The sequence below is a fragment of the Mustelus asterias genome, chromosome 19 (assembly GCF_964213995.1).
Source record: "Mustelus asterias chromosome 19, sMusAst1.hap1.1, whole genome shotgun sequence".
NCBI classification, from domain to species: domain Eukaryota; kingdom Metazoa; phylum Chordata; class Chondrichthyes; order Carcharhiniformes; family Triakidae; genus Mustelus; species Mustelus asterias.
The window spans coordinates 61,321,969-61,334,670 of NC_135819.1; the positions used below are offsets into that span (position 1 = coordinate 61,321,969).

Here is a 12,702-nt window from a genome sequence, read left to right on the forward strand (position 1 = left end):
AACAGTACCACCTTTCCGAACAATAGAAGTGGGTGAAAGTTGCATTTTGCATTATGTTTTAAAAAGAACGGTTTGCAAAGTCTCTTTTAGTGACCATTGGATGGATATCTGAGAGTAAAGGTATCAAATTGACATGCTGGGTGCGATCCTCGTTTTATTCACTTTTGCAACTGGCACTTGGGGATATAATGTGGCATGGATTAAGAGGGAAGGTTATAAACTTCCTGTTTTTTAAAAAAAGGGGGTGCTTCCTTCTGCACAGTTTTAAACGTGTAAGAAAGTGGTTGGCCCTGCACCTATAATAGTGTACTGTAAAGGCTGGAGATTTTTCCATTTACTTAAATTAAGAATGGTCTAGATCACAGCATATTACAGGTATCCACCAGGGACACAGGATGTAACTTGTTTGGATTTGAAGATCTCAATGTTAATTCTCTTTTTTCCACAGATGCTGCCAAACCTGCTGAGTATTTCCAATACTTTGTTTTTGGTAGCAATATAACTTGTCTGGTGCATTGTATTCCATATAGACATGAGTCTGGCAGCTTGGGTTAATCAAAGCCCAGTGGGATGACAGGTTGAAGCAGTTACACTTCATTTGGACAAGCAAAGATGATTTGATTGAAGATTGAACAAAACTTGATATGGGCATCAGAAATTAACAAGAACTGTTTCACACACAATAAAAAATGAACAACACTTTGGAAGTGTTTTTTGATCTGCTGATTTTAAATCAAAGAGATGCTGCCTTAGAATGATTATGTACAAAGGAAGTCAAACACTTTGATTAGTAACAGAGTCATAGGTCTACAATTCCATGTACAATTCTACAAAACAGGCCTACAAAGCACAAGACATGAAAAAGATCAGAACAGGGCAATAAACTCAGCATTTGTCCCAAGCAAATCTGGATCAGGAAGTCTCTGGTTTTACCTGCTCCAAAACAAATATGAGAGGGATTTTATAGCTATCCTGCACATCAGTCACATTTCAAAGCAATTCCTATCACGCTCCAGTACAAGAAGAAATCATAATGAACATGCCTGCATGGGATAGCATTGTGGTATAAAACTGATGACAAATCTATGGTCAGAGTCTGTACCATGGGACTATTGAATAGATTTAAATGGATCCATCATATTCTAGAATACCAAATCCAAAGTATCTGTGGCTGATGGAGTATTGTGATAAATGACAGTACTCTTGTGAATTAGTGTTCAAAATTAGGAAGGACAAGTAGGTTCACTGCCTGAAAGGGTGGTGGAAACAGTTTCAATTGTAGATTTCAAAAGGGAAGGGGAAGGTGAAAGAATTGGCAAGGGGATTAGCTCTTTCGAAGAGCCAGCACCTTCAAAGGTACATGATTCTAAGAATTAAGCATTTTCTTTTGGGACATCTAAAATTTGCAACATTTCATTTAGTAAAATATTCTAAAGGCATATTCCTAGTCAAGAACTCATCATGTAAAAGATAAAGTCGCCATAGTCCTAGATGACCACAGGCAGGTAGTGATTTAACCTGAGGCTCACCACACCTCCAAGGGCAAGATTGAGAAGGTTGGGTCTTCATGAATAACCTCAGCCAGTATGGAAATTGAACCCATGCTGTTGGAGTTGCTCCGCATCACAAACCAGCCATCCAACTAATTGAGTTAACTGACTTTGGTGAAAATCTCAGCGAATTCTGTCTTTTTACCCCTTCTCCAATTTCGGTTGCCTTGAAAGTTGTGGAATCTTAGAATCACTTCAGTGCAGAAAGAGGTTGTTTGGCCCATCGAGCCTGCACCAACAACAATCCCACCCAGGCCTATCCCCGTAAACCCACATATTTACTCTGCTAATCCCCCTGACACTAATGGACATTGAGCATGGCCAAAACGCCTAACCTGCGTATCTTTGGTGTGTGGGAGGAAACCCACACAGATACGGGGGGGGGGGGAAAAAGTGCAAACTCCACACAGTTGCCCGAGGCTGGAATTGAACCTCGGGCATTGCGAGACAGCAGTGCTAACCACTGTGCCACTCATGCCAGGTGATCAGAAACCACCTGTAGAAATATGTTTTTGAATAAATTACTGAATTCCTAAGAAGTGGAAAAGGATTCTAAACTTAAGTTTGGAGAAAGCAGTACGGACAATACATCAGCCCTGCAGTTTCATTTGCAGAGACAAAACTGGCACTTTGGCTGATATTTCATAGAACAGGAATAAAGCTCTTTAGACAATAAGGCAATCAGACCCCTGCACTGAAGGGCACAGGGACAAAATCTTCACATCAAAAGGATCAGGGATGAATGAGGGGGAAATACCAGAGAGCTCACTAGCCCTTCCTTTAGCTTCTAATACAGTCCCAGTAATAAAAAAAATCTAATTAACAAAAATGCTATTTTACAAAGCAAAGCTTTTTGGCAGCAAAATCTGAAGCAGGTCTTTGGAAAACTTTATTCAAGAACCTTCAAATAAGCCCGTTTTAAAAATTTCTTGTCAGTTTCATGACTTAATCCCCTCAAAACTGTTACATAGAGATAATTAGTTAACAGACCATTCCAACTTTATATTGTTACGAAATACAGCACTGTCACTGGGTTAGACGCGACTGCTGAGGTTTTTATTTTCTTGATAATGGCAGTGACACTAAGCTACAGTGCAGACAGATACAGAAATGCCCCACTACAAAACTCTATTAGTAAGAAAGACCTGAAATTGAGGGTATTTGGATTAAATAACCAACTGCAAATAATTACCATAGTCCAGAATAAACTTTATGGACATCATCTTTTGCCAGAACCCCACCAGCTGCTAGCTTGCTGTTTCATTACATTTTGCTTCTCCTGAGGACTAAAGTGCAGGACGGTGAGAATAGCAGTCAATGTCTGCTGGCGTCCTAGGGCATCTGGCAAGGTCAGGAACCTATAGGTCACATTTTTCACGTACTCCAGGTTTGCTCCTTCACGTTTCTTATCCCTGAGATGTTTCTGTATCTCGTCTTGGAGAACTTCCACATCCTCCTTGTGTCTTTCTTTCTCCATCAGAAGGCTGTCCTCCAGCTCACGAACCACAGCCTCCATTTGGTGTTTCTGCTTTCTCAGTGTAGTGACCTCAAGCTCCTTTCGAGCTAGCTGTTCTGCATAGTGAAGAAAAGTAGGTTTATTGGGTCCTGAAAAATTAACAGTCTGCTTTAGAATATCTTGACAGAAGTCTTCTTGAAGATTATCTTCATTCTGAGGGCCTTCCCCATCTGACCAAAACTTGTTCTCAACACAGTTTCTATGGCTAGGTAACCCACTCGAGCCAGAACGCAAAGTTTCAGTCTCTCGGTCTTTCTCGGCTAAGACCGCAAGAGCTCTGTCTCTATGTTTGTGCATTTCTTCTTCCAGTTTAATAACTCTCTCGTGACACTGCCCTTCTATCTTTTCTATTTCTTTCTTGTGAGCTGCTTGGAGTTGGGCAATGTCCAGATTCTTTGCTTCAATATCACTCGTGTGTTTGGTCTCCATTTCATCACACACGAGTCGAAGGGTAATATACTTCTCCTTCAGCTCTGCCAACTGTTCACGCAAACTCTCCAGTTCTTTGGTTGTACTGCCATCTTTCGCATTCTTGTTTTTGAGGACAACTTGAGCCCTCATTTTGTACCGTTCAAACTCTTCCTTCAGCTGTTTCAACTCTTGTTGATAGTAGAAAACCGAGGCTTTCTCTCCATCTGAAGTTTCAGGTGTGCCTGTCATATCAACTTCACAAAGCTTCTCTACATCCAAGGGTTGCTGTGATTTCTGGATTGCCAACACTAGCAATCGCTTCAGCTTTTCCATTTTGTCTCTTAAAATATTGACATCGAGATTCGATTCATCTATGGGTAGATCTGATGGGGCTCTGTTGGAAGCAGCAATAGCCAAAGTCTTGTTCTCCATATCCAACTGAATTATACGGTCCTTCAGTTTGTGAATTGTCATCTTGTCTTTCTGTTTGCTCTTGTCATAAGTACCGAGGAGCTCGGAAAGCTCAGAGACTTTACCTTCCAAATTTGCAACTCGCTCTTCCTCCATTTGAGAAAAGTGATGCAGCTGTTCCTGCACCTGAGCAGCCTGAAGCAGAGAGAGTGAAAGAAAATAGTGTTAATCACAAATGGATTATAAAAACAATGCTGTAACATTAAGAGAGATACAAAAGATTATAACATACTTCAATATAGCATTCTGTAGACATAAATCCCTTCTTTAGAACCAGTGAGCACCAAAAACCAATATGCTCACGTAGATGCTAGATTTCCAGTCTTTTAAAAGTTAAAGTTTATTTCAGAAGTACAATGTCAGATTGTGCAGTAACAATCGCTGATATCTGTGCAACATTTTACATGGTTGGTGTAAGATTCGCAGTGCAAGTATTTCCTGGTCTTTGTCTGGCAATGAAAGCAATATTAAGGTACACTTTGAGCAATAAACTCAGCAGACTTTACAGGGATGTGTTAGGAACCAGATCAGAAACTCCAAAATATATTATGTAGTTAGCCTAGACCCTAACTTTTTATGATTTTTGCATTAGGGTGAGCATATGATGGCACAGTGGTTAACATTGCTACCTCACAGCACCAGAGACCTGGGTTTGATTCCCAGCTTGGGTTACTGCCTGTGCGGAGTCTGCACACTATCCACGTGTCTGCGTGCGTTTACTTCCGGTTGCTCCGGTTTACTCCCACAGTCCGTAAGACGTGCTAGTTATGTGCACTGGCCATGCTAAATTCTCTCTCAGTGCACTCAAACAGGCGCTGGAGTGTGGCGACTAGGATTTTCACAGTAACTTCATTGCAGTGTTAATGTAAGCCTACTTGTGACACTGATAAAATAAATTTTAAAACTTTAAACTTTATTCTGCTCCAGGTATGATTCAATTGACCCATTAGGAAGGTTTTATCCAAACAAACTTATAAATTTAAGAACACAGTTAGAATATAACAAAAAGAATTAGTATAATTTTTACCAATTTAAAATAATTAAACATAACAAGTTATAAGTCTTAATAGCTAGCTATCTGTATAGTTCCAATTGTAAGCAGCATTCTATAGACATAAATCCCTTCTTTAGAACCAGTGAGCACCAAAAACCAATATGCTCACGTGGATGCTAGATCTCCAGTCTTTTAAAAGTTAAAGTTTATTTATTAGTGACAAGTAAGGCTTACATTAACACTGCAATGAAGTTACTGTGAAATTCCCCTAGTTGCCACAGTCCGGCACCTGTTCGGGTCAATGCACCTAACCAGCACGTCTTTCAGAATGTGGGAAGAAACCGGAGTACCCGGAGGAAACCTACGCAGACACGGGGAGAACATGCAAACTCCACACAGTCAGTGACCCCCCCAGGCCGGGAATCGAACCCGGGTCCCTGGTACTGTGAGGCAGCAGTGCTAACAACTGTGCCGCCCCTGGACCTCTGGACAGAGATCCAGACAGACATCTGTCTTCTGAATCTCATACAACCACGTCCAGAGAAAGACCCACCCCAAACAGCAGAATCTCAGAGAAAGAGACTTCTTTTTTGGCAGATTCCAGAGAAAGAGGCACAGAGAAAGTGACCTTTCTCTAAAGATCCTAAGCAGCAGACTGTTCTTGAATTCTGTGTGTAAGCCTAGCTCCACCCAGTTACCTGATTTTTTTCTGTCAATCAACCTGATCTAGTCCTACTCTGCAAAACCCCAGGGGAACACTAAAATAATAGAACAGCATTAGTTCAGATTCAAACCAATATTCTAGCAATTAGGAGCAATTAGGCTGATGCAGTAACAATACAGGGCTGCCGGATAAAGACCCAGTGGCACTGGTGTTGATAAGACAAACTGCTGAAACAGAAACATGACGAAAATACATTTCTTAGAGGCACAGTATCATCACAAATGGCAGAAACGCAAAACAAGAGAGAATCATCTTTAAAACATTACACAGTAGAGAATAGATTTCCATCACTGGGAGGAAGAGTTTTGTGACCAAGATTAGAAGCAGGATGGGAGATAAAGGGAACAGATTCATGGATTGAGATGAATATAAAAATAAAGAAAAATAAACTAATCAGCATTGGAGCACAATAACTTACATTTATACAGCACTTCTAACATAGCTCCTCACTTGGTCATAGCATATCCAATATTCATGCTACTTAAAGGTAAGACAAACAATCACAAAATGATTAGGCTATGATTGGAGGAAGCCAAGGGTAGATCTTAGGGGACTTCAGAGGTAAGTGGTGCAAAGATGGGAACAATTCTCTGGCTATGACTGCTTAGACTGGTAAGCAGGCAGGGCAGGCCCAGTAAGCGAATAACAGAGGAACAGCATTTGAAGAGGATGTGGTCAACTGTGTTAAAGCACAAAAGTGCAAGGTACCATTAAGCACAGAAGTTAGAAACTGAATTGTGGCTACACAGCACATTATAGGCAGAGTTAAGAGTTTCACTGGATTGCAAGTAATCTGAGGCTGAGGGAGTTGAGAAGGAAACCACCTCAGATATTGTCTCTCACGGTTTCCAAGTGAAACAGATTGCCCTGTGCAAAAGGATAAATCAAATTAACACTCCAGAAACTAATGACAGTGACCCAGTGAAGGAAGGTGGTTGACTTAACCGTGCAGCTTTTATAAAGATGTGATTATATTTGTGTTCTTCAAGCATTCATGTGCTCAATGATAAATATAAGTTGTGATTTCTAACAGTGTCTTCCATTATGGTGTTAGGAACTAGAGATAGTTTTAAGTAAGCTTGTCATATGAGGAATGGTTGAGGACTCTACTCGGGGTTTAGAAGGATGAGGGGGGATCTTATTGAAACTTGCAGGATACTGCGAGGCCTGGATAGAGTGGACATGGAGAGAATGTTTCCACTAGTAGGAAAAACTAGAACCAGAGGGCACAACCTCAGGCTAAAGGGACGATCCTTTAAAACAGAGATGAGGAGGAATTTCTTCAGCCAGAGAGTGGTGAATCTGTGGAACTCTTTGCCGCAGAAGGCTGTGGGGGCCAGGTCATTAAGTGTCTTTAAGACAGAGATAGATAGGTTCTTGATTAATAACGGGGATCAGGGGTTATGGGGAAAAGGCAGGAGAATGGGGATGAGAAAAATATCAGCCATAAATGAATGGCGGAGCAGATTCGATGGGCCGAATGGCCTGATTCTGCTCTTATTTCTTATGGTCTAAGTTGCATTTGTATTTGTGGTGTTCAAAATAAGCTATAGCTTTAAAAATAGCTTTTAATTTATATTTTGTATTTGTGGGTTAAAAAGGTGAAACCTGGTTCTAGTTTTATTGAGAGTTTTCTCCGTAAGAGGGATGCAGCAAGTTTGAATATTTGTTTGTATACCTGCATTCTTAATGAGGTTTTACAACTCAAAGTAGAAAAACTATGCTCTTGCTTAGGAACAGGGGATTGAGAGAAACACACGGATATACAAGGTGACCCAGAAGAAAGCAGCATTCCACAGAAATTGCTAGGACAGGGAGGACAGGAAAGGGACAGAGAGCAAGTCCCAAACTAAAGAGGAAGGGAAAGGAAAAGATTCCAAGATGACAGCTAATTCAAGGAATAAGGACAGGAATTGAAAACAGCTCCTATTCAGTGAAGGAGCTGAGTAGAAGGTTTCAAGTTAATGAGAGAGCTGCCATTAGCAGATGTAAAGCAAAACAATCTTGCAAAAAGCCAGAAAATCAGAGGAGACAGCCAAAAGTTGGTGAAAGTTTAGCAAGTTTATTTATTGTCACAAGGAGGCTTACATTAACACTGTAATGAAGTTACTGTGAAAATCCCCTAGTTGCCACACTCCGGCGCCTGTTTGGATACACTGAGGGAAAATTTAGCATGGCCAATGCACCTAACCAGCACGTCTTTCAGACTGTGGGAGGAAACCGGAGCACCCGGAGGAAACCGACACAGACACGGGGAGAACGTGCAAACGCCGCACAGACAGTGACCCAAGCGAGGAATCGAACCCGGGTCCCTGGCGCTGTGAGGCAGCAGTGCTAATCATTGTGCCACCGAAGTCCACACTGTTGGCATGTGAAGCAGTGGTGTTTTGTTGGCGTTGCTGAATATTTGAGAGAATGTGTAGAAGGTGACGCTCAAATGCATGTGGCGATCTAGGAAAGAGGAACATTGGAAGGAGAGATTGAAACCCTGGAAGAGGATCTTTGTGAAAAATGTCCAAGAGAAAGTGTAATTTGGGAGAAAATCTCAAAGCGAGCTCTTTGAGAGTGGGGATTGGAAACCCTTGTGTAAAAGATGGTGTTCAGTGAGACCACTTGACTCCACAGTGTGACATGTGTCTGGGGGAAGCTGGGTGGAACTGATGCCAAGATCCAGCACATCTGTTTTGCGGTGGCATATGTCACATGGTTTCAAGTGTGGTGCGTCCAACTAAGGTCACTTATTGGTTTGGTTCACTTGGACTGTGTACTTAGTGAGAACATTAGAATACAAGATAGCTTTTTTAAACTTGTATTATCCAGACAAATCTGTATATATTTGTATGGTATATAGTATAGTTGTGGGTGAAGGAGTATCATAATATAGTTATTTTTTTCATGTTTAATGAATATTTTATTCTTTTGCTAAAAGTTCATCAGCAGACTCCTGTGACTCTGTTCAGTAGCTGCACTCCATGTTTCTAAACAAAAAATAAAAGTTAGGATCTATCAAGCTAGGTTGCATCCTGGGATCGGACTAGTCCAGAAGTATCATCAGCTGGGATCACAATAATGGTTTGGAAACAGTTAATTCATTGATTCAGCTGCCTGAGGCTACTCTAATTAAAGGTTAATAAATTAAACACATTTTGATTCAAACTAGCTTAAACATGAGCAAAGACTGAAACCACGAGAACTATGTTGGCAAGTAAAGTCCCAGAGGGCATTCTGAGTTAAAAGGAAGGCATCAATGATTTCATGGATTCCTCAGCATATTTGTCAAGATATTAAAACCCAGCTTTCTTCTAACACAGAGGCGGAAAAGAAAGCACAGATGAGGTTTTGGAGCCATTAGATGAAACATCAAGAGGAAGGACTCCCACTTATGTAGCAACTGTCACAGTTTCAGGAAATTCTATCGCACTTTACAACCTTTGAAGGGTGGTCACTTTTGTAATGCGACTGCCAGTTTGAACACAGCAAGATCCCACAAAGAGCAATGGCATGATGGCCAAAGGGCCTCTTTCTGTGCTGTAAAACTCAATGATTCTGGGAAATTATCAGATAGTCTGCTTTTAGTAAATGTTGGCCGGGACACTGGGAAGAACTCCGCAGCTCTTCATCGAGTTTGTCCTGTGGGAATCTTTTACATCCATTTAGGAGAGGCACAGAGAGCCTCGGTTTATCATCTCATCTGAAAACACTAAAATTGTTTGCTTAACACAAGCAAAAAAGGCTGTCATGGCTTAGGCCAAAAGGTTTCCTTCTCTGCGGTATCATTCTATGAACCAATGATTTAGTGAAAGCGCTACTAAGCAATGCAAGTTAGCTGATTTCAGCTGGGTCCAGAGAATGGAGAGGAAATCCAGCTAATTTCTGATGGTTACCCAGTGATTCCTGCTGCAATGTCGGAATGTTAGGTGGGAATGAAAGATCATTAGATTGGAACAGCCTTCTGACGTTCGCAGTCTAGGCTCAGATCTGACCATCGAGGTAAAAGAGGCCTATGAATACGGGTGAAACTATCCCAGTGCCTTTACCAGATAAATGAAAATGGTGATGTTATGATGAAAGTTTAAAGAATGGAATTTTCTCACCGGTCCCCACACTGCTATTATTACACTGTTTAGTTATGGAATTCATCCAATAGTAAAACTGATCTCCCTTCATAAATACAAAATACCTCTTTTTCTCAGCACTAGTATTAAGTGTGGCAGTGATATAGTGGGACTGATGTATAAGGAGAGATTGAGTTGGTTAGGAATGTATTCACTGGAATTCAGAAGAATAAAGGGGGTCGCATAGAAACCTATAAAGTTCTAACAGGACTAGACAGGGTAGATGCAAAAAGCATGTTCCTGATGGCGGGGAAGTCCAGAACCAGGGGTCACAGTCTAAGGATATGGGATAAAGCAATTAGGACTGAGAGTGTTGAGTCTGTGGCATTCGCTACCACCGACAACAGTTGAGGCCAAAATATTGTATATCTTCAAGGAGGAGTTATATATGATTCCTGGGGCTAAAGGAATCAAAGGATATGGGGGGGAAAGCAGGAACGAGTTACTGAATTTGATCAGCCATGATCAAAATGAATGGTGGAGCAGGCTTGAAGGGCTGAATGGCACATTCCTGCTACTATTTTCTATGTTTATATGTAATGTTACCAGAGAGAAGCTTAGGCTAACACTCTGAGGACATGGGTTTGAAACCCACTACAGCAGCTGGTGGAATTTAAATTCAGTAAATAAAAATCTGGAAATAAGGGTAATAGTAACCATTGTCGATTGTTGCAAAAACCCATCTGGTTTACTAATGGCCTTCAGGGAAGGAAATCTGCTATCCTTACTTGTTCCAGTACATGTCTATAACATGAGACTCCAGACCCACAGCAATACAGTTGACCCTGAACTGGCTGAGCAAGCCACTCGGCTGAATCAAACTGCTACAAAATCTGCAAAATCAGACGGATCACCTGGCACTAACATCGGCACAGGAAACAACACCAGCAAATTGAGCCAAAACTGGGACAGCTGTCCCACAGACTTGGTTATGTTTACGGAATCATATCTGACAATGTCCCAGACACCACCACTGGTTATGTCCGATTTCAATGTTTACAGTCGGAGGGAGTTGCCCTGGGAGTTCTCAACATTGACTCTGGACCCCATGAGGTTTTATAGCATCAGGTCAAATGTGGGCAAGGAAATTTGCTGCTGATTACCGCCTTCTACTCTGCCCCTGCCCCTCCCATCCCAGCTGATGAATCAGAATCCCTCCATGTTGAACACCACCTGGAGGAAGCACTGAGGGCAGCAAGGGTGCAGAATGTACTCTGGGGGACTTCAATGTCCATCACCAAGAGTGGCTCAGTCACACCACTACCTTCTGGGCTGGCCAAGTCCCAAAGTAAGAAGTCTAACAACACCAGGTTAAAGTCCAACAGGTTTATTTGGTCGCAAATGCCACTAGCTTTCGGAGCGCTGCTCCTTCGTCAGGTGGAGTGGGAGATGTGCTCACAAACAGGGCATACAGAGACACAAACTCAATTTACACAATAATGATTGGAATGCTAATCAAGCTAATCAATGCTAATACAGCTAATCAAGTCTTAAAGGTACAGACAATGTGAGTGGAGAGAGCATTAAGCACAGGTTAAAGGGATGTGTATTGTCTGGAGACCTGACGAAGGGGCAGCGCTCCGAAAGGTCGTGGCATTTGCTACCAAATAAACCTGTTGGACTTTAACCTGGTGTTGTTAGACTTCTTACTATGTTTACCCCAGTCCAACGCCGGCATCTCCACATCAAGTCCCAAAGGGCATAGTTGCTAGAATGGGTCTTCGGCAGGTGGTGAGGGACCCAATAAGAGGAGTAGACCTCCTTGATTTTGTCCACGCCAATCTAAGTGTCACAGATGCATCTGTCCATGACTGTATTGACAGAAGAGACCACAGCACAGCCCTTGTGGAGATAAAAGTCTGGTCTTCACATTGAGGATGTCCTCCCTCGTGTTTTGTGGCACTCCACAGTGCTAAATGATCTAAAACAGATCCAACAACTCAAAACTCGATGCCTTAGAGGTGGTGTGGGCATCAGCAGCAGCAGCAGAGTTGGAGACAACCACAACCTGTAACCTCATGGGGTGACATACTAAACCCCCCCCAACCCTCCCCTCCCACCCCACATACCTGAAAATGTGGTGTCAACCTGGTGAAGCCACAACACAAGACTATTTGCACGCCAAACTGTGAAAGCAGCATCCAATCAGCAGAGCTAAGTGATTCCAAAACAAGCAGATGAAATTTAAGCTCTGCAGCCCTGTCATACCCAGCCATGAATGGTGGTGGACAATTAAAACTAACTGAAGGAGGAGGCTCCACAAATATCAATGATGGGGGAGCCCAGCACATAAGTGCAAAAAGCAAGGCTGAAGCATGAGCAATAATCTTTAGCCAAAAGTGCCGAATGGATGATCTTGGGCTCATCCAGAAGCCCCCAGCATCCTAGATGCCAGTCTAGCCAATTCCGTTCACCACAAAATATCCAGTGAAGGCACTGGATATTTCCGTAGAAACCATAGAAGCCCTACAGTGCAGAAGGAGGCCATTCGGCCCATCGAGTCTGCACCGACCACAATCCCACCCCAGGCCTATCCCTACAACCCCACACATTTACCCTGCTGATCCCTCTAACCTACATATCCCAGGACACTAAGGGGCAATTTAACATGGCCAATCAACCTAACCTGCACATCTTTGGACTGTGGGAGGAAACCGGAGCACCCGAGGGACACGGGGAGAATGTGCAAACTCCACACAGAGAGTGACCCAAGCCGGGAATCGAACCCAGGTCTCTGGAGCTTTGAGGCAGCAGTGCTAACCATTGTGCCACTGTACCACCCATTTCAAAGGTTCTGGGCCCTGACAAAATACAAACATGTGAATTAGGAGCAGGAGTAGACCATTTCTCAAGCCTGATCCGCCAGTCAGTAAGATCATGGTTGATCTGATTGTGACCTCAACTCCACATTCCCCCCCATA

General features: G+C 42.5%; 1 protein-coding gene across 3 annotated transcripts in view; it reads right to left on the bottom strand.

Moving 5' to 3' along the window:
- Positions 1-686: 686 nt before the first annotated feature.
- The window catches only part of gcc1 (GRIP and coiled-coil domain containing 1), a 30,913-nt gene continuing 18,897 nt past the window's right edge, over positions 687-12,702 (bottom strand). For 2 of the 3 annotated variants that reach the window (XM_078235693.1, XM_078235694.1), the window contains exon 3: positions 717-4,083. In XM_078235693.1, the coding sequence (XP_078091819.1) occupies positions 2,770-4,083 (1,314 nt within the window). In that variant the 3' untranslated portion in view covers positions 717-2,769. Of the gene's footprint in view, positions 4,084-12,702 lie in introns of all 3 variants that reach the window. The other variant, XM_078235692.1, reaches the window with a different exon arrangement.